At 35.7% G+C, this 24,294-nt stretch overlaps 2 protein-coding genes across 4 annotated transcripts; both read right to left on the bottom strand.

Annotated features, from left to right (window-relative positions):
• Positions 1-4,515: 4,515 nt before the first annotated feature.
• Positions 4,516-7,341, bottom strand: LOC144566830 (Transducin/WD40 repeat-like superfamily protein). The gene is made up of 8 exons (XM_078316859.1): positions 7,067-7,341; positions 6,525-6,627; positions 5,941-6,048; positions 5,744-5,853; positions 5,541-5,648; positions 5,121-5,166; positions 4,894-5,025; positions 4,516-4,790 (listed from the first exon to the last, which is right to left on the bottom strand). The coding sequence occupies exons 1-8, from the start codon at positions 7,276-7,278 to the stop codon at positions 4,707-4,709; spliced, it is 903 nt and encodes a 300-aa protein (XP_078172985.1). The 5' UTR covers positions 7,279-7,341; the 3' UTR covers positions 4,516-4,706.
• Positions 7,342-15,447: 8,106 nt separating this feature from the next.
• On the bottom strand, positions 15,448-23,975 carry LOC144566126 (MAK16 protein-like protein). Of its 3 annotated transcripts, none has more exons than XM_078316024.1 (10): positions 23,808-23,975; positions 20,041-20,174; positions 19,758-19,867; positions 19,209-19,327; positions 18,873-18,970; positions 17,587-17,674; positions 17,357-17,488; positions 17,156-17,261; positions 16,678-16,817; positions 15,448-15,703 (listed from the first exon to the last, which is right to left on the bottom strand). In XM_078316024.1, the coding sequence occupies exons 2-10, from the start codon at positions 20,100-20,102 to the stop codon at positions 15,656-15,658; spliced, it is 903 nt and encodes a 300-aa protein (XP_078172150.1). In that variant the 5' UTR covers positions 20,103-20,174; positions 23,808-23,975; the 3' UTR covers positions 15,448-15,655. The 3 variants fall into 3 exon arrangements, with proteins under 3 accessions (XP_078172150.1, XP_078172152.1, XP_078172151.1); XM_078316026.1 differs by having other exon boundaries at positions 20,041-20,158; positions 23,794-23,938; XM_078316025.1 differs by lacking the exon at positions 23,808-23,975 and adding an exon at positions 22,473-22,592.
• Between the last annotated feature and the right edge of the window lie 319 nt (positions 23,976-24,294).

Raw genomic sequence — 24,294 nt, 5'->3', positions numbered from 1 at the left:
ACCACCACCCAGGCAGGCACCCATAATCCCTACATTTCCAGCTATACCAGAGTTAGTACCAGTACAGTTATCTGTTAATCGAAATGATACTAATATTGATGTTGATGCTATTGATGCCATACCGGAAAGAGAAATGGAAACTGGAGATGAATACCAAGGAATTTGGGAATCTGATGACTTATCAGATGGTGATGCAAATGTACCAGGTTTGTTCAAGGAAGAAAAATTCCCAATCAGAGATCGGGGGAATATGCATCCGGTCGCCACATTCAACGATACCACAGCTTTTGAAGAGGCTGACATTAGTTTCTTTGGTCCTCCTGTTGTATACAATCGTGAACTTGCCCCAGGGCAACTTTATACCAACATAGATGAACTTGTAAAGAAAATCCATGAGACTCATGTTCACGGCAACTGGGAATGTATATTACAAAAAAGGGAATAAAAAAGATTGGTTGTGATATGCAAAAATGCCCCTCGTTGCGAGTTTCGCCTTTATGCAACCCCTGCGGGTTTGGGGGAAGCATGGATAATTAAAAAGTGTGAACCACCTCATACATGCAAGTCTGCGTCCACAAGGACAGACCATTCAAATCTGACAGCATCACTAATTGCCGATGCAATTGAGGCAGGCATTAAGTTGGACCCATCGATGAGCATCAAGGCGGTGGCTATGGTCGTCAGACACAAATACATACATGTAATCCCAAAATATAACAGGTTGTGGAGAGGTCGTGAACTCGCGATTTGCAGAATATTCGGTAGTTGGAAGGATTCATACAACTATCTGGCACCATTGCTCCAAGCCATGTCAAGTACAAATCTTGGCACTGTATTTCAGCGGTGGCATGGCCCCATTTATGACAGTAATGGAGTACTAATAGAGGGAGTTCAACAATTCAAGGGCATAGCATGGGCTTTTGGTCGTTGTATCCAAGCTGTGCCATTCATCATACCCATTATCAGCATTGATGCATGCTTCATGTCTGGCCGTTACGAGGGGAGGCTACTGATAGCATGTGCATATGATGCTGAGAACCAGCTGTTGCCTTTGGCGTTTGCAATTGTTCAGAAAGAGGATGGTGAGAACTGGGGATTCTTTATGCAATTTTTAAGAAGACGGGTGGTTGGGCCAACAAAGTTTTTCTCTGTAATATCAGACCAGCACAAAGGAATAAAATATGTTTTTGATCGTGAAGAATACGGTTGGTCAACACATACTGGCGAGTGTGTGCACAGGTTGTGTATGCAACACGTTGCGGAGAACCTTAGCAAGGCAACCGGACACGATACATGGGTCCTAGAAACATTCAGACATAATTGCAAAAAGAAGAAGCCGAGAAGGGTGGAAGAGATGAGTAGAGAATTTGCAAAGGTATGTGTTTGTTAATTGTTTACATGTCTTATTGTACTTTGTGGACATATTTTTATTTTAATTGTTTACTTATATTATTTTATTTCCTTATTTATATGTAGTATATGCCGAAAGCAAATCTCTACTTAATGAAGGTGGGCAAAAATAATCCCAGAGATGTCCAAGAGCCACCAGCATACGAGAAAATATATCAAGCACGTGATGGAGGTTATTGTTGGGGAATTATGACCACCAACGGTTCTGAATCGCTGAATGCAGTCTTCAAGGAGAGCCGAACGTTGCCTGTGGCTGCAGTTGTAGAAGACACTTTCTACAAGTTAAATACCTGGTTTCAGGAACGGCGTGCTAAGGCCGCAGAATTAATAAAGATGAACTAATCATTTTCAACAAGGGTGGAGGAGAAACTAAGAAAACACAGGAACAAAGGTGCAACTATGACCGTGATCCCGATGGGTAATGATGGTACATAATTCGAAGTGCACAATCCAAATGAGTACGTTCCTTCCAGCCGTAGACCAGATGGCACTATGGAGTTTGTGAAGAGGGTTTTCAAGTACGTAGTGCAATTTCGAGAGGCAAGAGAGGTGACCTGCACATGCCAAGGACCCCAACTAACACAAATACCTTGTAGTCGCGTGATGGCGGTATGCCGAGTGAGAAACTTCTGCGAGGATCACTATGTCGCTGACATGTATCGTACCAATTACCTTGCTTCTACTTGGGGTGGATCTTTCCATTCTTATCCCAACCAGCATGAGTGGCCTGTGTATGTCGGTTATAGAATACTCCCTTCAGAAGGATGGATAAGGAAGGGGAGGAGGAGACACAAACGTGCTATAATGACCATGGACGAGATGGGTGGTAGGAGGCCATCGGGAAATCAGGCTCGTCGTTCCGTTTCTGACAGGCGCAGGGCAAGTATGTAGCATTTTTCAGAATTAATTTATGATTTTATTATATTAATAACTGGATTCTGTTGTTATGTTCAGATGCCATAAACGAACACAATGAAAGAGAAAATGCGAGTGTTGTTGCTGAAGCAACTGGTAGAACACAACCACCTCTTGCGACCCAATCATCTAGTAGCCAAGGGTCTACAAGTACTGCCGCACCTGCAGCTGGCACCAGAAAATCTTCTCATCTATTGGGTTTATTCCGACGTCATGAAAGATGAACTTATTATTTTGCTTGGGTAAACTTATTAATTCGGAGATAAATGATAAATTGTCTAACAAGATGATAAAATACATTAAGAAACATCTCACAACGGAAAAACTAAATTGACGAATTTAAAATCCTATTTCTTAGCAGTCAACTTCTTGCCAACTGACTTCTTAGCAGCCGGATTCTTAACAACAGTATTCTTAGCCGCCGGCTTCTGATTGGTGACACCCGACGATGTGCTCGCCTTACTAGTATAAGTACATGGAACAAAGTCTGGGGTTGGAGGGTCTTCATGAATTTTTTTTTTTCAGACCATATCCATATGGATTTTCAACAAAGTCATCGTCTGAAAGGGGTAGATTTTCAATGGGATATTTGACACCAACTCTTTTCAAAAGAAGTATTGCATTACAGTGACATTTGGCAGCATGAGTACCTCTTTCGCTATTGTCCATCCTGTTCAACAGAACCACAAACATAGACTAATTGTACAGTAAACATAGACTAATTATAAAATAATTACAAAGGAATGAAAAAAAAAATTACATGTAGATTTAGTCGTCTGAAATCGCCCAAATAATCGCCTGCGCTCGTTCTTTCTCCTTCTTTGCAGTGTGTGCTGGAGAGAGAAAATGCTGGTTTTGTAGGACAGCTAGTGGACCGCCAGGGATACCAGCGGTCTGGTCCCTGGCGGACCGCCAGCAACCCTGGCGGTTTGGTCATATTTCGAAAAATTAAGATTTTGAGGTTATTTTTGTAAAAAACCTTTTTTTTTGGGTTATTAATAAAAATGGCCGTGATGGAGACCGCAAAGAATCTGAGGCAACTGAAAAACTCTTTTGAATCAGTGAATCGGAAAAAAAAAATTACCGACCCAATGCATAAAAATTTCAAAATACACTTTTTCTTTTCTCACCGAAATCAGGAAAGAAACATGGAGTATGCGTTGAACTTATTTTTGTGCAACGGTATTTCAACTATGATTAAAATGTATTATTAGTTTTGTACTTCAGACATATTTTACATTTTTTATCTCTATTTTTAAAGTCCAAATAATTGATTCGAACCGCTCAATATGATATCCATAATAATATATGCTTAGAGACCGGATTTTATATTTTTTTGTAACTTTTTTACTACAAAATCACTGTTTTTGAAGGATCCGTAAGCAGTGATTTTGTACCTATCTAAAAAAAAATGTAAAATTTGGTGTCTAAGTACATTTTAATATAGAGATCATGATGAGCAGTTTGGATCGATTGTTTGAATTTCAAAATAGAAATAAAGATATGGGATATAGTTGGGATACAAAACTTATAATGTATTTTAACTCTACTCTTTCTCAAAATACTTCATGAAATTCATATTCAGGAATTACAAAATTTTCAAAATCTATATTTAATATAATGTCTTTTTAAGTAGTGTAGTTTGGGTCCAGTGGACATCAGACCCGTTTGATCTATTTTAAAATTCGTGAACACAAGTCATAGCGGGCAATGTGTACAAACTTTTTTTCTTTTTTGTTTTGAATAAAAAAGGTGGTCTAACTTACTAATTTTCATTTAATGCCTATTTATCAGATTTCAAATCCACAGCTTCCTACTCATATAATGTTGTCTTTTGTTGTTACTAGATGAAAGACTAATTTTTTTGGTATACAACGTGCACAAGTCTTAAAATGATTGAACGGCTTTGATATTCATCGAACTGACTTTTCTCCATTTTTAATAGTCCACCTTCACAAAATAGTTATAAATATCAGCCTATTTTTACAAAAAAATAAAAATAAATTGAAGAGATCGTCTACAGCGTCATAAGAAACCATTTATAACGTACAAAAGCTTTCAAAATACAATTTTTTTTAGAATCAAATGCTAGCATCCGAAAGCGCAAAAAACAAAAAATAAGAAAGTGGGTACACCATACTTCTTTAAGAACTGTATGTACCTTATATACCCGGATTGGCGAAAAAAATATTTACAGCAAGGGGAAAGTTAATACACTACAAGTTCAAGAGAGTTCATTACAGTTGCGGAGAAAGAAAAAACACATCTGGAAAATAGCTTTCTCAGCATGAACCAATTTTTATTTTGCTTTTCTATCAGCAAATCGTACTGTTTTTTTCCATGCTCCAATGACCCAATTTTTTTGTAAAACTAATCCGCTATCATTTTCTCCAAACTTTAATGGTGCCATCTACTGATGATGTCAGCATACAGGAATCCTTCGGGTGATAGCTAACACTCGTCACCTGTTGACAGGCAAAAACATAAATAAATTTCCATAAATGAATTCAACCCCAACAATAAAAGATAAATACTAAATGGACAAAAAACCTAAAATTAATCAAGTACCACTGAATTGTGTGCCCTAAAACTCGAGACAATAGAGGCATCTACTAAATCCCAGAAATAAATGAAACCATCTTCAGATCCACTTGCCACATGTGCATCCGTATTTGTTAGGCAACAGTCCATCTTGAATGACTGCAGTAGAGTTCAGCAAAGATAATACAACTATTTTACTTCCTCAAGCAAACTTGTGATTGCGTTTTAACATGAGATAATCATATTTACCATACCTTGCATTTGTGGCCCTTGTATTCTTGTAGCAGTTCTCCAGCAGACCTAATAAAGAAAAAAATTGACTAAATTTTAAATAAAAATACTCAAACAAGCATTTTTATTTGATTAGGGAGGTATTATGCTAGCCATCACCAAGATACCGTTCCATACTTATATGCAGATTCCAGAATTTAAGAGCAACTTCTGTTTTAATTTTTTATTAAGAAACTGATTTTAATACGGTGCTAATTTTTTGCTTTGAGCCTAAAATTTGAGAACAAAATAACATAAAGTATAAACAATTTTGCAAATAAAAAAAAGAAAAGAAAAAACAGGATAAAGCCTAGAAGCACATTATGTCAAGGCACAAGGTATTAAAGTATATTTCCACCTGGAAAAGTATATTATTAGATCAGAAAAAGAAAAAGTTAAATTACCTATCTAGAAGTCTCAAAGTGGAATCTAAGCAACTAGCTAATACACAGTTGCTGTCATTTGACAAAGAAATGCAGTTCACTGGATGGCCTAATTGGTCGACAAGTTCTCTGTAAATATCAAACAATTTAATATAAATACAGCATTTTAGTCATGGAAAAACCATTTTCATTCAAACGCGATATGATTTTCTTTTTGTACTTACCTACCAATGCGAATATCAAATGTACGAACAGTGCCGTCAACACACCCAGCAATAATTTCAGTTTTTGTGAGATGAACTGACATCACACTGTCTTGGAATGTATCGATTATCTGCAAACCAAAACAAACTTAAAATTGATTTAAGCAGAAATTTGATTACAGAAATTGGTTTTATGCGCTTGAACTGAGAAATGAAACCTGAATCGGCTCAGAGCTTTGAGACCGGCAATCAAATGCACGTACAGAACGGTCATAGCCAGCTGACACCACCACCGAATTGTACTCATTAAATTTCACAGAATTGACCTGAAATAAGAATATATATTAAAATAGTTATTATCAATGTAGGAAAAATAGTTGCTTCGTAACTTTACAAAATTCAATCCAAGTAGACAAAAGGCAATTTTAATTTAATTCATGGAGTAATTGTTAAAAATATAAAATTTTGCAATTAACTAGCCAGCGAAGTACGCAAAGTTTATATTAGGTCCTTAGAGAATAAAATCTACGTACCAAATTTATCACCCTCAACAATTTAACAAAATTCTCAGATCATAGGAGATAAACTCTGAAAAAAGCATAAAGGTGTGTGGAACGATCATTACCCATAGTTGAAGCATTTTGTGTAAGATGTATTGAGAATATAAGATGATACAACTGATTTTTTTTTTTCACAGCCAAGAAAGGGAGATGCATGATAATGTGGGTAATAATAAAGAACGGTATCTTCTTCACATTTGCTTCAAAAAATAATGAACACGGACAGGAAGCTTAATACAAACCTCACTGTCATGGCCACGGAATTTTCTAATAACACGGCCAGAGGAGACATCCCAGTAGAATACCTGTCGATCGCCACCGCAAGACACCAGCTTTGCATTATCCCTGATTATTTTTTTTCTTCATGTCAAAAGATGTTCATTTACACAGCTATATATATATATATATATATATTTTAATTGCACTTGTATTTGCATAGTTCTACCACCTGTTCAGTCAATTAAATCGAACAACTGCAACTTCACTGCCCCAATGACAACATGTTAAGAATTGCAGGCTGTTATGTATTCTATGTAGTCCTCTTCTACATATTTTTATTTTAGATGTACATTTATATATTTTTGACAAAAAAAAAATATATGGTCCTAGAAATATATGTGCTCCATAACTCCATTAGTTGAAGCTCCTAGAGCAACTGGATTGTTTCCATTAAAAATAAAAATAAAAATTACCCTAATTTTAAGGGTTTACCAGAAACTGAACTACATTGTGAACTATATCAGAAATAATTTGAACTTGGCGGAGAGAGAGAGAGATAAAATACGTGGTGACATGGACATCGCGGACCTCACGACCGTGTGATTTGTAGGTCTTGATGTGAATCCCACGGTGGGGATTCCACAACTGGAGAGTCCGGTCCTTGCCACAGCTGAGGCAGTAGTTGCCATCTGCATTAAACCTCACCGCCAGAACCGCCCCTTCGTGCCCCTTCAACACGCTCGATTCATTCACTGGCAACTCGGACCCACTCGCCATCACTGACCCTCGTATGTTCTATGGGAGGAAGAGAACAAAGGCCGAAGCTCACGAACAGAGCGTCTCCTGTTTGAAAAATGGAGATGTTTTGGTTATTCTCTGGGCTTTTGGAGCTTCTATTTGAAAAACTCAGCCCATAATTTTTCTATTGGGCCTAATACTGTCGATAAGAATTTGTTGAAAAAATGTCCCACTCTAAAACATATTTTGATAAATAGTATATTTTTTTTATTAAATTCAATCTTGATTATAATAATTTTTTTATTTCGATCTTCAACAGACAGTAATTGAATTAACGGTGAACGTGCGTGAAAAAGGATAAAAATATTTGCAGATCTGAGCAGTTTAATAAAATGGGGTTTATGTGATCGCATATATATATACGGTTGGACTCTGCATAGAAATTCTTATGCAGTTCATATATGCAGTCCGTATAAACAACCGTATTATTACTATATATTATTACCGTATATTCGGCTATATATTACCGCATATTTATTTGTATGATACCACATATTACCGTATTTTTTTTTTTTAAAGAAAGGCAATAATTTGCCCGTTTCATATATTGAAATTTTAATTGTTTACCTAAATGATTAACTGCTGATCTAAAATATTATATCAATTCAAAAATGAACTTAAAGCTGTTGCCAATTGTATTCATATATAGTTCTGAAATGGAGACAGTTTCATTTAATAAATAAAAATGTTGGTTTCTATTTTGGGCACGTTATTTATTTTATTTTTTGCTTCAGTTGGAAACTCTATAAGGCTCATTCATGCTTTTTTGACGTTAGTCGTGTCAAAAGAAAATGGTACCAGTACCTGTAAGTAACAATTAACTGGTATTTTTTCTTTTATAATTAAATTCTTCTACTTATAGTTATAGAAAGTTATCATTGTCTCTTACTTCTTTTCAGTTTTCCATTGTTTTATCACAAGCCTTTGATTTTGAAGTGTGTAATCAATTGGTGAGTATTTCAGATCATTGGAATCATTCTGGAGAGTTTGAATTAATGTCAATAAGTTTGATTAATTACAAAAAAATTATCTAAACTATTAGATAGTGATTATTGAGAGAGAAATATGAGAGAGAACTGTTGCTTATAAGTTTAAACGATATAATCGATGCTCGACACAAAACGCTCTATTGTTAAGGGGATTTGAGTTGTGAAACCGCAGAACTTGCTCTATTTCTCGATGTCAGCGAGTTCTTTATAAATTCAACAAAAAGGGTGTGCAAAGGCTTCGTCAAGTACCAAATTATACAAAAAGAAGGATAAAATTTTGGAAAATCGATTTCCACTATAACATTGTATGAGTTAATTCTCAATTTATTACAATAAGAGAAGTCGACAAGAACAATTGAAGCAATTAGCCATGTTCATTTTGTTTAGAGCACGAATGATTATGGTAAAGAATAAAATTCATTATTGAATTAAGGGAAATCCTTGAATTTCAAGGAGAGTTTTGTAAATTTCAGTTGCAACAAACTGCAAACTGCAGCTTTATTCTTTCCTATTCTAACTACAATTGTACTTCCTGTTTTTCTTTCCTACTCAATTTCCAATCTCTCACAACACTAAAAACAATAAAAGAAATATCAAATTCGAAAGGAAAAAGAAAACCAAAATCCAAAAGGCTTGAAAGGCATTTTTACATTTGTACCCTCAAAAAACACAAGAATTCAAATTCCCCCCTCAATCCCCGTCATAGAAGGAGGGCTGGCATTGGCAAGGCCTAGATCAGAGCTGACTTTAAAACAACCTGCTTCTTCAACCTCTCCAGTCAAGCACCACCACTCCTCTCCATTTCTCAGCACCATCGGACTAGGTGAAATTTCATCAAGAGACAATCTCGCCATCTCAGGAGGTAGCGATATCTGATCCATCTGTGCCATTGGTGCCTCAACCACTCGATCCATTGACAGAGAGCTGGGTGTACGAGATATGGAAGGTGCAGAGCTCAAGGTTGGAGCAATCGAAGGTGGATATGCAAAGCTGACGGGAAGCATCCCAGCTAAACCGTGCACTGTCAAATCCGGGCCATCAAATATACGAGGCGCTATAATCACAACCCCATTCGCTGTGACAATGCCAGATCCATTGATCATAGATAAGGAAACGGGGTGATCAGGTAGCAGAGAAGGCAATGCATCGGGAAATGGAGGGGTCAGTGACTGCAGCTGACCAATTGCCACGTGGCGGCGTAGTGAGCTGACATACAAATCGGCACGGGTTGAGATATCAAGCGTGAAGAGGGATGGATCAGTCGGTGCGAAGAGGGTGAAGGAAGCAGAATCGTTTGAAAGAAGGTCGGTGTAGAGATCTGAAGTGAGGATAGCGTTGCCAAAGAGTGTGTAGCTGTTGGATCGAAGGGATGTGATAGCGGCATTGAGAGAGGTTTCTAAAATGGAGAGGGAAGGGGAGGGGAGAGTAAGGAGGAAGAGGAATGGGAGAAGGAGAAGAAGGCTCTGTTTCTCCTTTGCCATGGCCGATTGTTCTCTCTCTAGTCTTGTTTTCTTGGAATGTGGTGGGGGTAAGAGAAGAGAGGGTTTTATAAGAGAAACAACAGTCAATAGAGGGAGGGGGTCATGGGTTTATGGTTATTTGCGGGTTTGCCACTGAAGAGTTACGATTCGGCGGGAAATGATTTTCTTTCTTTCAGAACTCTTTCTTTATACCTGTAGAGAAAGAAAAAAAAAAAAAAACCTCAATTACACCTTTCAAATTGACTTGCAAAATCTTACGTGGCGCTTGCTTTTTCACTTTCACCGATGCATAACTCCTTTAATTTTTGACAGCTTTCATTATTATTAATAAAAAAAAAAAGCTTTCATTATTTGAAAGAGCATTTGAAAGCTTTCAAATGAACACGCTGGAGAAAAAAAAAACATTTTCTATTCGCTGCAAAATCATCCTCTCTTTCCTTCGCTGCCAAAAGTATAAAACTCACTTCTGAAAAAACTATTTTGTCTCATTCTCTTCTCATTACCTTTCACAGCCTCTGACCAAGTTTTCAATAAAAAATAGAGAGAGAGTTTCAATAAAATAAAATAGGGAGAGAATGGTGGGAGAAATAAATGGAAGGTCCGCTCCTTTTTAAGATTCGTGTTATATAAACCTTTGCAATTAGTGTTATTTCAAGAATGTAACTGCTTTGCAATTAATTGCTCATTTCAAATTGACAGCTGTTTTGAAATTGATTTGCAATTTCAGCGTTGGAGAAGCTTAGGCAAACTTAATTAGACCTGCTATTTAAAAAATATATATATATATACTTTTGCTAAATGCTAATTGGTTGGTGCATACAGACGAAGAAATCCTACGAGGCCTAGTATTAGGCCCAAAATAAATCTTCATACCCAACCGTCACGGAGCACGGACTCACGGTCGATTTCGTATCCTCAGAGATATCTCAAACTTTGCGTGATTTTATGGAAAATCCCAACCGTTTAAAGACGTTCTGCACGAATCTCAAAGCACACAAATACTGACCCCCTACACCCCCGGAGTATCCAGCTCATCTCTTCTTCTCTTCTCCTACTGGCCACACGCCACACGCCCACACCTTGCCTCGACGCGAGTCGAACTCACCGAGACGCAACTTTTCGATCCGACCGTTGTTCATGGGTTACTGGAGCAAGCTTCCCAGTGGAGTTTTGGAAGAAATAGCAGAGAGATTAAGCCACCGGGATCTTGCACATTTCGGGGCTGTTTGTAAATTTTGGCGCTCGCTTTATTTCGATAACCTATCTCGGCTTCCCAAAGGTATCCCATTATCTCTTTGCTATCCTCGACCTATTGGGGCTCCTATACTTCTCCTGTCATGCAAACCAGATTCAGATTCGCGCAGGTATGCTTGCTCGAGGGAAGAATCGGTGGATCGAAGGATATATCTCCCGGAAGCCGTGAATAAATGGATCTGTGGGTCGAATTGGGGCTGGTTAGTGATGTCTGGCTTTCGGGGCAAAGAGGTTTCTCTTTTAAATCCATTAACTAGATGTCAGATTCGACTTCCTTCCTTGGAAGGCTCATTCTGTGCTATCACAAAAGCAATTATTTCATTGGATCCCACATCCCACCGAAACGATTGCATAGTAATGGCCATTATTATGAATTGTTTGTGGTTTTGCAAAATTGGAGGTAACAAATGGACAAAAACTAAGGGTTGTATCAGAGAAATCCAAGATGTTGTGTTTTATCAGGAGAAATTTTATGCAGTTACCAAGGACGGATCATTGGTTTCTTATTGCGGGAAAGATCCAAATGCTGAGGCCAAAATTCTGATTTCCCAAATGCAACGCCGCCCGTATTCTAGAAGGTATTTGGTTGCTTCTGCTGGAGGCCTTTTGCAAGTGTTGAGGGTTTATATACGACGATACAAGAACAATAACTGCCGGGGGCCCCACCAATTTTATGATAATGAACCCCGTATTGACTCGACAAAGACCAAAATTAATCAAACTTTCAGATTTGAGGTCATGGAGTTTGTTGAGAGCAATTCATCATCTGTTACTGTTACTTTTACTAATTGTGAAGGGACCTCAGAAATCAACCATCACTGGTCTGAATTAGAGAGCTTACATGATCAATCGCTCTTTTTAGGGTATAGCACCTCACTGTCGGTACCGGCATCTTTGTGCCCTAGTCGCATGGGCAATCGTATCTATTTTACTGATGACCATCACGATGATCATGTTTCAAACTTTCTTTTTACTAATTCTCAAGGTCAAGCATGTCATGATTCTGGGGTGTTCAACTTTGAAGATAAAAGCTTAAAAAGTTATCATCCAAACGATCCGACTGATCTCATGCCATCAATTTGGGTCACACCAAATCCATGGTAGGATCATATTAGATTATTAGTTTGGTTTGGGGGGGGGGTTTGTGTTCTGGTAATGATATTTTGAGTTCTCTCAACTGTTATTGTAATTTCAATGGCATTATTGTCATGTTGATTCAAACGTGAAATGAACTCTCTTTTCTGTTTCCCTTTCTCTGGCATCTTTTATATATTTTATTTATGAGCCTATTTATTTTTCTGAATGCCTGTTTTTCAACTTTTTTATTTTAGTGTTTATAATTTTGTAAAATTTTTTTTTTCTAGGATAAAGTGATCACTTCCCTCGCAAGCCTACGCAATTACTTTTATATGCAATAATAAATGCAAAAAAAAAAAAATTAAGCTTGAATTTTTTTTTAATTTAAAAAAAATATAATAATAACATCCACCTTAGTTATTTCTTCGCTTGCTTGGCAACCACTGATTTTAAAGCACTAAGTACCTGTTTGGTGATGCTTTTTTAGGCCTCCTTTGGTTTTGATCTCACTTAATTCAGCCGATCAGCTTCCTTAGGGACTCCTCAGCTTGTTTTTTGGACAATTATACCCTCGTAAAAGGTGAGCTCCTTGTAGCATCCTTTGGCTTCTGGTAGACCTCTAGAGGAACTCTTGTTGGTAGAGGACCAGCCGACTCGTACAGTAACAATGCATGAACTATTCTAATTTATTATTGTGTGAACTATTCTAATTCTGATACTATCCAGTGTTTAACTCAATCAGAATTATAGTTTGATTTTGTAGAAATAGTTAAACTTCTGAATTTCTGGAAATTAATGAGGGCCTTCAATAGTTATTCTAATTTCTTTCATACTGCTTTCATAATTATTCTAATTCCTGCTGCGAATTATTTGATACTGGTGATTTTTTTTTTTTTCTTTTTGATGATCTGCGAATTGCTTTCATATATTTTTTTTTATTATGTTAGTTTCTTTTTGAACTATCTGTGGCCAGAGATTGATTTGTCAGTGTTTCTTTTTAAAATCCACAACAAATAAATCCGATTTCTTTTTGGTCCAGATTTCTCAGTTAATTGTGAAAATTGCTGAAGTATGAGATTCGTTCTTGAATTGGATACAGACATGTTTTGTCTTGGTCATGTTAATTACTAAACAAACTCAAATAATATGCACATAGAACAAGTCAACAAGTACCACTGTTGGTTGAGATGTGGTTGTTTTGATTTCTGGTAACTGTGTGATTCCAATTATTTTACGGTTCAAATTTGAATCGCAAACTTACATCATGCACTTAATCTATTTTTTGTCTTGCTTATTCAGTTTATAAATTGCTTCTCACTCTTAAATTTTTGTTGCTACATTTTTAATAAAATTTATTTAATGCAGTAAATGTTGGTTTTATTAACTTGATCAAAATTAACATAATTATATATATAAACCAAGTTGTAATGTCATGTAGCTTTCATAATAGCATTAATTACATAATAAACATATACTTTATTCATATTAAGTTTTCATTCTTAATCCTACCATCTCATCGAGCATATCTTCCTTGACAAAGATTAAATTTTAATTCCCACTTATTAGAGGACTGTCTAACAGTCCCTAATGTATTAAGGTCTTCTCCCTGAAGTCAATCTAATAATATAATATGACATTTTATAATATTTAGTCATTTAAAAAATCATGATATATAAACTTAAATCTATTTTAATCACTTAAAAAATAATGAAGTTTATTCAATTTAAAAAAATCATGATCTATAAACTTAATAGATTTTAATTTTTCATCAATTTACTGACACAACAAATTTTGCATGATTTTTCAGGAAAGAGTCCGAATTCCTATCTTAGATAGTTTTTTTTTTGAGTAAATTTCGGTGTAGGTCACTAAACTTTGTTATTTGTCACGAATTGGTCACTCAAGTTTGATTTGTCCCTTTTAAGTCACTCAACTTTGTTATTTGTCCCAATTAAGTCCCTCTGTACTTTTCCATCTAAAATTTTAACGGAATACTCTTATTCCGTCCAAAAAATTAACGGAATATACTCATTTCATCCAAAATATTAACGGAATGAGCATATTTCATTCAAAATACTAACGGAATTAGCATATTCCGTTAAAATTTTGGATAGAAAAAATAGAGAGACTTGATTGGAACAAATAACAAAGTTGAGTGACTCAAAAGGGACAAATCAAACTTGAGTGACCAATTCGTGACAAATAACAAAATTTAGTGACCTAGAGCGAAATTTACCATTTTTTTCTTTCTTGAAATAAACTGCAAGGGACGGTGATTAAAGATATTTTATTCGTACAAAAGCCAAAGCTTACATGAAGTCATGAATACATGATCAATCCGAACAAATATATTGGACTGAGGAAAGCTAAGTAACGCGTCAGAAGGACAAGATGCGGATGCGCTGCTATATAGAATTAGATACATACTGTGTGCATGTTAGCAATATATATTCATAAACAGTGTATTTTTTTTATTTGTACAAATTTATTATGCACGTAGCTGACATGAGGTTCAGGTCAATCAAAGCATTAGTAGCCTATTTCTGTACATCATTTAACCGCCCGATTATTTTCAAAGTATCGTCTGGTGATATTTGTGTTATATACTCTTTATGAATTATTTTTTAACATCTTTTATGAATTTTTCTTGCACTTTAAAATGCGCACTTATCTATGTGAATGCATACTCAAAACAAAACTATCAATGCACACTTATTTATTTCAATTAAGACATAATTATTGGCATGCGATTTCTTTGAGTATCAATATCAGAACACAGCTTAGCATAAATATAAAAAAACAAATGTAAAATAAACCAGGATGAAAATTCCATTTATTTTAGTAGGCTGTAAATTTAGACTTTTGTAGAGATCACATTATGCATCACAATGTATCATTTGGAATAATATATTTTTTTCCTGAATATTAATTCCGTCGTCAACAATACCTATGGGCTTGAACTAACAAAAAAAACCGAATTTTTTTTACTTAGCACTCTAATAAATTGTAATTGAATGATTCTACCCTAATCAACATATTTCAAAACATACCACCGACATCAACCTAGTCCGCGCACCAAATTGGGCTGGTGCGCAGACTGGATTGGCACACCAAAGTGGTGCTTTTTATGTGCATATTGCGCAGCAGTGGCCACTTTGGTGCACCAACCCAGTCTACACACCAAATCAATGCACATCCCCAATCGACGCAACAATCCAATGTGGTGTGCGAACTGGATTGGCGCCGATGGTATGTTTTGAAATATGTTGATTAGGATGGTAATCATTTAATTGCGATTTTATGAGGTGCTAATTAAAAAAATTTCGGCAAAATAAAAAGGCAATCTCTTGTCAATAGAAACTAAAAGATAATGATAAATATAATGAATCCCAGTTCACAAGAAACATCTATCAAAACTGTAGAGAATTTTCAAAGCAATTTTTTTTCCTCCAAATCTAGTAATTCTGCATGCACAAGTCCCAAAATATGTCAATTGCTTGGCCTAACCCGAAAGCACTTGAGCTATCAAGACAGTAACTTCTAGAATGCATAATTTCACATTATATTGTGCTCTCTATTATCCATATCTTCATCCCGCTCAACCTGCCAAAACACAATAAATCCTCTCATTACGTCAATAAATAGATTTCTGTCAAAAGAAAAAAAAAACACACACACACACACAGCAGAACTGGTTCAATTTGACCCTATGCAAAAAATATCCATATCCGTATCCGTAATTATCCGTATCCGTTTAATCCAGATTCGGATAATCTCCGGATATGGAGCGAATACAAAGCGGATTATCCGTATCCGTTTACACCCCTAGGTTCAAACTTTCAATCCTCGGTGTATTACTTTTTGTGCCTGCTCAATTGCAGCAGAATAGAGGAATTTATTCAACTAAACTCTCTATTACAGCCGAACATGATAAAGATCAACAGGAACAAAAGGGTCAGAATAGAGCACTATTCCCACTTTCTCAATTCCTGAGTGGCTTGTTTGTCTGCTAAATTAAGAATAGTGAGAGAATTATAGGAACTGTAAAATTGAGAATTGGCCACACTTGCAATGTATTTCATTCTTGTTCTGTAAATTGTAATTGGAATAGTACAAAATGAACATATATTATAATATAAGAATTGTAGAAAATGACCCCATGTTGATTTTTTGTTTATAATTTCACTATTACATAACAAATAGAGATATATTTGCTGAAAGTCTACCATATTAGAAAGCAACATTGACTATATTAAAACAATCATAATTTGTTACATATTAAATTAATATATAGCAATATCCCCCGGAGGTGAAATCAACAATAGTACAACTTTACAGCACATGCCCTGTTTGTACTATTATCTATTTGTTTGCTTTTGTTTGGCACAACGATATACATTATTTCTATCTTTACAACCTAAACTTTCCTCAACAGGTAAAGTAACAATATGCATGTGGTCCTGGAATCAAACACTAATAACCGGGTACATATTTAACTTAGAAGTAGATTCAGACAAATTCACAAATAGGGGTTGCGTGTGAGAAATTTGAAGGGAAGAGAGGGAGAGAGATGCTACCTCAACAATGAACTTCTTGCCTTTTCTTTTTACTTTGTCAGTACCATCATTTTTCTCTGAAGGATAAGACACAAATGCACTCTTCTTTTTCTTCTGAGCTGGTTGTTCCTCCAATGGATCTTCATCTTCCTCTATATCCTCTGCAATTTATTCGATGAGTTAAGAAAAATAAAATGGGCATTAAACCTCAACCTGATATTAAAGCCATCTGCATTTAAAAAAACAGTACTACTACTGATAGACTTCTTAGACAAATAGAGCAACTAGAATTAATTATCTTTGCACCAAATTATTATTACATTTACCAAACAGAACTTCTGCATATAACAAGTCTTTTCAGAAAATAATGATGGACATGAAGTGCTCACTTCAAAAACCCTTAATAAAAGACCGAAATAAACAATAGACTGATATGTTAATGTAAAGTGACGGAAGAAAATTGAAATTGACAGGTTAATTGAAAAGTGGTTATTTATACCAAAATCATTGGCTTTCAAGAGGTCTCCCATGTCTTCTATGTCATCCTCTAGTTCTTCTTCTTCTTCAAGCTCATAATCTCCTTCCACATATTCCACCTCAGCCTCCTGATCAAACAAATCAAAACTATGAACCATAAATATACACTAGAGATATAAATGTAGAATTCTCCTTTTTTTGCCAATTAATATATCAACTGTACCTCTTCCTCTTCTTCTGCTTCTTTCTGATTCTCGTTATTATCGAGCAGTTTGTTAAATATCTCCTCATCATAGTTGCAAATATCAGGATAGACACCCTTGTTCAGGCGTTCCAGTAATTCCTTTTCGATGACCTACATAGAAACCCGCTATCTTGTGTTAGCGAAAAAAAATCCAGTAAAAAGATAAGCATCTTGCACAAATATGTAATACAGAGAGAGAGAGAGAGAACATTTTCAATTTGTGCAGCCCTCAATGCCTTTTCCTCTCTTCTAGACTCACGTTTCTTCTCTTTCCTTGGTACAGTCATTATCTTTTCTCTGAGTGTATACAAAAACGAAAAACATAACAATTACAACACTACAAAAACAGTGATTAAGATATGACTGGCTTAATTTCAATTTGATTAAATGTTGGATCAGATAGGAGGATGTATATGTTTCCTATTCAGATCCACCTAGTGGGCTCCCTATGAGATTGTGTGAAGGAATATTTAATGTTTGCCTTTTCTATTTCCCTTTTCTTATTAGCCCAGGCAGAGGACCAAGGAGACAAAAATATGCAACTTGGAACAATGCTGCACAGTTATGTACTTATTATTGTGGATATTAATTGCAATTTAGTTTACTTAGTTTTGCATTGACTTTTTTAGACTGTTAGTTTTAGCTGATGATATGGAGAATGCACTACAGTGGTATGATCCTTTCTCAATGATGAAAGTAATATATTTGCTAATCAGTTGGGCAAATTTAGAAAGAACAATATGTTTTCTTGACTTGTAAAATGCTGGACTCATAAACTTCTAAGTTGGCATTATTTAATTTATAAAAAAAAGATATGTACTGATGTGTGTTGAGATCCTATGCACAATTTCACATTCATTTTGGTTATTTCTGTTGGTGCTTTAAACTGGTTGAGGGCTGGCTGGGTGTAATTTCTGGTGCTGCAGGTGATTTCACTTTAAACATCCAATGGATGGAAACTGGAGTACAGAAAGGCATGAAAAAGAAAACGTGCAAAATTCATTATTGAAGGATTCTCATGTACACAAATGTAAAAGAGAAATTGACTGCTTTAAATTAAAAATGAGGTTTGAGGGCTGGGGTGAAAAAGGAAAAATAAAATAAGTTTTCAGTTCTGTATTTAGAAATAATAGCAAGTGTCTCTTGCTTTAGTAAAATGAAAATGAGACTAATAGTGTAAAATTATAATGACAACTCCGCCTGTGTAGTTTCTACACAGCCTGTCCCAAGTCAGGAAAAAGGACGAGGGTTCGTGATAGGCTTGATGAGCCAGTGGTAAAAAAAACAGCCTCTTTATGGAAATGAAACCCTCACGAATTGGGCAATAGTACTAGGATGGGTGACCTCCTAGGAAGTCCCTGTGATGTTGATTCCGGTTGGGTTTCATTTCTAGCCTACCCCAACTTGTTTGGGAATAAAGGCTTTGAAGAAGAAGAAGTGTAAAATTATAATGACGATAATAAAATATTATAGGAGAAAGGGAGGGCCCTCATACCTGACTTTCTTGCTAAGCTTCACCATTCTAATGCGGTACTGTGTCATTTTGGTTAGCCTTTGTTTAATTTTGTGCACTAGCAGCTTTGGCCAATATTCCTATGACATCCATGAAAAACTAAACATAAGTAATAAAAAAAATACATGTAATAAAATAATACCAAAATATCTTTCTATATAGTACAGGCTCAATAGACATCAGATAGATGCACCGAGTTGAACATACTAGCACAAGACCTTATTGGATGGTACTGAAAAGTCTAAATATAAAGTTTGTGTAGTCATTTAATCAGATACTGATGTCACCAAACATTCGTTGATCAATAAAATTACATACCAAGTGCTTGTCAATAATTTCAAGAGCCTTCATGTAGTTCTTTGGCAATTTAACCCTTTCCCACAATTTATTTGGCATGTGAGCTCTTTCTATTGTTTTCATATAAAGATAAAAGATTCCTGAAAATAGTTAACTTACAAAGTCAAAATCAAATCAGTTGAAGCAACTTCTAATAAATCTAATGCAGCTGTATCATAAAAATGGTGAAAAAAAATAAGGCGACATATTAGATTTGCTGAATGCCACCATACTCCACTAAATTTCAAAAAAATCAGCATAACCAAGATCACTTTCAAATTTCCTTATGGTACGGTGTGTGAAAAATTCCAACCTTCAATCAGGCACATTCAATATACAGTGAAACTTGATAGAAAGCAATCAAAGCTTGACAGCCCATTTAGTTTTCTTATAATTTGGGGATAACGGAGTAATTTAACATCAACTTGACATCAGCAAATCCACTTATCATCCTACCTACCAGAACTTAATTTGACTCATAAACATAGTTTATGATTAAAACAACCAAGAAGAAAATGCTTAGATTCTTACCATCATGATCACGAATCGTTGCGTATCGACTGTTTGCAAGAGGGCATGAGCTCCTATTACAAATACCCGTTACATTATAGGGATTTCTACAAAAGTTCCCAGTTTGTATCCTGAGAAACGCCAAAAGAACAGAAATTACAAATCAGGACATCAAATCCAAGTCAGCTAGAGAACTTATAATGAGAAAGGAGACGATCTCAGTCTCCCAAAATCACTCAATAAAACCAAAATTGTCCTCACTAAAGGAATGATAAAATAAGATCTGGAAGAGATTGAAAATTACTTGGCCATGTAGCTGCAGTGGTGGTGCCTGATGACGTCCCATATTACGTCGTCGTTCTGCATCCTGCTCTTCTCTCAGTATACTCTTCTTCAAGAATTTCTGTTTTCCTTTGCTTTCTCTTTTTTCCTGATGGCCTGCTTGGCAATAGGAATTTTAATGGGAATGATAATTTTTAGATGGGCATGGGAATATCAATTTGTCAATTCCCAAGTTGAGAAAACTCATGGGAATATTTATAGCATGGGTGTTTGGCAAATAGATGGGAATTTTATTTTAGGAAGTTCATGTTTTTATCTTTCACGTGCCAACAGAAAACAATTATAAGCATTCTCAACATAAACAGCACTCTAATTACGATACTCACATATATATTTACCGGAGATTCACCTCTTGGGGACACTTGTAAAAAATGATGGGACTTTGCATATTACACCCCAAATTCCCAATTCTAGCTTTGTACATTGTAACTTATGATTTAATAATCAATAAAATCACAGACATTTTCTTTATGAAAACTTTCAGATTCAATCTGTCAGATTTGATATCCATAACGATGCAGCGATATACCAACATAAAGCATAAAACAGTATACTGTAATTAGAATATCAGTATATAAGAATGACCTGAATTCAATCAAAAAGAGTGCACTATAAGTCTATAACACTATAATTTAATATCCATTTAACTAATAACAGTATACTGTAACACATATCAAACAGGAAATCAAATTTGATATCCATTAAACTTTTTCTGACAAAAGCAAAATCAGTATGGTGTTCCCATTGAACTAATATCAAATTTGATATCCATCAAACATTGTGATGCACATTTTCAAGTGTTGCTTGGAATGGTACCCAACAAAAACAATTAGAAAACCACAAATTCATAACATAGAGCTTGCAACAGGAAAAGGGACACCAATGAGACACAATCATTCAACAGAAGGAATGAAGATCAAGTATAAATAATATATTAGCCAAACCATAACCTGTTCAAATTGAATGGAAGGACAATTGGGCCCAGTCCAAATTGAATGGAAAGAGGAGAAGTCCAGACCATGTCCAAACCAAATTAATTGGAAGATGTCTGAACCAGGCCCGTTTCACGAAGAGACTGTCCGATTAATCAACCGGCCCGGGCCCTGTTCATCTATGTCCGAACAAACTTGTTCGGTCACAGCCATTGGACTTAATAATTGAAATTTCTTATTCTACGGTTTGACCCAAATTACATTTGACCTTTTTTTTGTTTTCTTCTATTAAAATATTATAAATAAAAGGAGAATTCTATGGTTTGACTCAAATTGCATTTGACTTTTTATTTTCTTCTATTAAAATATCATAAACGGAATAAAATATGTTACAAATCATTGCATATTTAAGTAAAGAACTCGTTGTAATGTAAATGCTAGCCATTGGAGATTTAATAACAATTTCCTTAATAAAAAAAAGGTTTAATTCAATGTATTGCTGGGGTTATTTCTTAAAGACTGTATTGCATTTTGATAGTACAAATTTAGTCAAAATATTTGATAAAATAAAAAAAGTAGTCAAAATATATCAATATAGTTCAGATCTAATAGTTGGCTTAATACAAAATTCACAAATACACAAAGTTCAATTCAACTAGCAAATCCTGTACACTGGAACCCGAAACCCAAATAACTTGAGACCTGAAACACAAAGTTCAATTCAATGCTTCTCCTTCTATAAAACTGATTGAACAATAGACAAAGTCACAAATTAAGCAAGCTAGCCACAATCAAGGTTTAATTTGGTCAAGAGATGAACATACTAAATACTAATCATGGCATGGACTGGTACCAAGAGGTATCTACCTCTCAGGTTTTCTGGCAGTCACAGATTTTAAATTTAAAACAATTTCAGAATGACTGATGTCAAGTTGTAATTTGTAAACACTTTCTCATAAACTTCACCCATAAATTCAACAACTGATATAAGTATCAGAAAGATAAATCCGAGCATTAGCAAGAAGCAAATTGTTTCTTTCTACTAAAACCAACAAATCAAGTACCATCCAGTTAATTTTGCACGGTCATAAAAAAATATCATTAGATGTGAACAGACATATGCAAATAACTAATTATTCATTTTACTCAAAGAAGAAAATGAGGTACATTTATACGACTCAAACTCACAATTGAAATACCCCTAAACTACTCCTTCCACAGTTCCACCTCTAGACATTTCATCAAACACCTTCCAGTCATTATGAAATTAGGAAATATAACATTACACAACACAGAAACTGAACAATGTCATTCACCACTTAATACATGATTGAATTAAAGACCCATACTTCTTAGATATTTCAAGTTTTCTGAGAATGAATTCTACCAGCATCTTGTAGGGGAAAGAGAGACGAGAAGAGAAGAGAAGAGAAGAGATTGAGGGAAATTGAGTGTAACCAACCTGGTAGAAGAAGCCGTCGAAGAGGAAACGAGCAAGGCGCGCCTCTAGGTTAGTAGAGGGGCGGCGCAATGGAGTCTGAGCGTCGCTAAGTAAAATGGTTGAGGCGGCGCAGAGAAATGGTTTAAGCGGCGCATAGACTAGAGAGCCAGAGATCGGATAGTCGGATACTCAGAGAGATCGGATACAGAACGGGCTCAGAACGGGCTTTCAACTGGGTTGCTCAAACTGAGATCGATCCTTTATTGGTTATTATTACGTTCAGTCCGTGACCGGTCCGAATTTTTTTTTTTTTCAATTACATTTGAACTGGATATTAAGCCCGTTTACATTACAGCCCGTTCATATTTTGGCCCTGCTTTGTTCAGCCCGGTTGTCCATGGACAAACCGGCCCTATTAGCAGCATAGGCTATGGTCTGTATAGTCTATAACCCAAAGAAATCTAGACAAGGATGACGAGTTTATCTCATGCAGCAGTTCAAGGCACTAATGTCAAGTGATACAACCAGTTCAGTCCTCAATCAACACAACAAGAAAAGGGAGCTCAGCGCATTCAAGGGTTTACCTAGGGGTGTCAATGACACCCGTTTACCCGTTTACCCTACCCGTATCATATTCGATAAGACGGGTATAGGTAATTTTTTTTTTTGTTAGTTTATTGGATATGGGTATGGGTAAAAAAAAAATTTCGTTGGATAAACGAGTATAGGTATGGATAAAGGTTATTTCTTACCCGTTGGGTAACGGGTAATTATATAAAATATATTATATATAAATATACCAATATTATATTCAATTTATTTATTTTTCTTCTTTTCATATTGTTGTATGCTTGTATCAACGCTGGAGACATATATCAACGAATTCATTTCCTTGTTTTCTTCCTTATTCATCGTTATTGCCTTTTTCTCAATTCTGCAAATGAAAATATTTCATGTTTCAAAGAAAATATATCATCACCTTATTTTCTGGCAATAATGTATTGTTTGGTCCAAATAAGTAATCCATTAATGTCAGCTCAGGTGTTAGCGTCTGAATTTTCCATCACATGTCAGCTTTCTCAAGGTTATACTATGAATATATATATATATATATATTTAATAATTGAAATAGATGGAATGAAATGTTAGAAGAAAGAATGTGACAAGTGACAAAATTGACCCTATGCTGTCCGAACCATTATATTAGTATTTTCGTTATTCGTCAACTACCGTTTCGTTACCCGTTAATCATAACGGGTATGGGTAGGGTATGGGTAAGGTCAGTTCTTAGTGGGTATGGGTATGAAAATGGTTCCACCCTCCCCGTATCGTACCCATTGACACCCCTAGGTTTACCTAATCCAAGGGCGAGAGTTGATCGAAGGGATGCACCCCGACCAAAAGAAGTGAAGGAAAGTGAGAAACGATGAAGGGAGGCGGATCAAGCAGTTGCTAAGTGGAGCGAAGGGGAGAAAAAATGGAGGTCTGACTCGATTTTTTTTCCAACGTAGAAACCGAGTCTACTTTTCTCAAAGGGTATGTTTGGATGACACAAGGAATAGCTGCTATTTCTGGCGAGCTATTCTCAACACAACACGTTTGGATGAAAAAAATGCTATTCTCAACAAAGGAATAACTCGGGTTAGCAACTATTCCGAACCCAGGAATAGCTGCTATTCCTTGATTTATCCAAACGCACCCAAATAGAAATGTCGAACCAGCCGTTAGGGTTTTGTAAAGAGGTTTTAGGTTTGTCAGCTGAGGGCGGACGGCTCACTCGGTAATTCAGTTGAAGGTTGTGAATTTATGAGGCCGAGTTTCTAATTCAGAACAAAATTAAAAA

This window comes from Carex rostrata, chromosome 15 (genome assembly GCF_964058835.1).
Source record: "Carex rostrata chromosome 15, lpCarRost1.2, whole genome shotgun sequence".
Classification (NCBI taxonomy): Eukaryota; Viridiplantae; Streptophyta; class Magnoliopsida; order Poales; family Cyperaceae; genus Carex; species Carex rostrata.
This window is presented reverse-complemented; position numbering and strand designations above follow the sequence as displayed.

Bases quoted from the DNA above. Each gene is read 5' to 3' on its own strand.
- LOC144566830 (XM_078316859.1), bottom strand. From the start codon at position 7,278: ATGGCGAGTGGGTCCGAGTTGCCAGTGAATGAATCGAGCGTGTTGAAG. The intron at 6,628-7,066 runs GTATTTTATCTC...AAAAATAATCAG, and splicing joins CGCGATGTCCATGTCACCAC to GGATAATGCAAAGCTGGTGT. The intron at 5,854-5,940 runs GTTTCATTTCTC...TTTGGTTTGCAG, and splicing joins AAAGCTCTGAGCCGATTCAG to ATAATCGATACATTCCAAGA.
- LOC144566126 (XM_078316024.1), bottom strand. From the start codon at position 20,102: ATGCAGAACGACGACGTAATATGGGACGTCATCAGGCACCACCACTGC. The intron at 17,489-17,586 runs GTTCTCTCTCTC...GTTTCTATGTAG, and splicing joins GGGCTGCACAAATTGAAAAT to GTCATCGAAAAGGAATTACT. The intron at 16,818-17,155 runs GTATAAATAACC...AATAAATTGCAG, and splicing joins CTTGAAAGCCAATGATTTTG to AGGATATAGAGGAAGATGAA.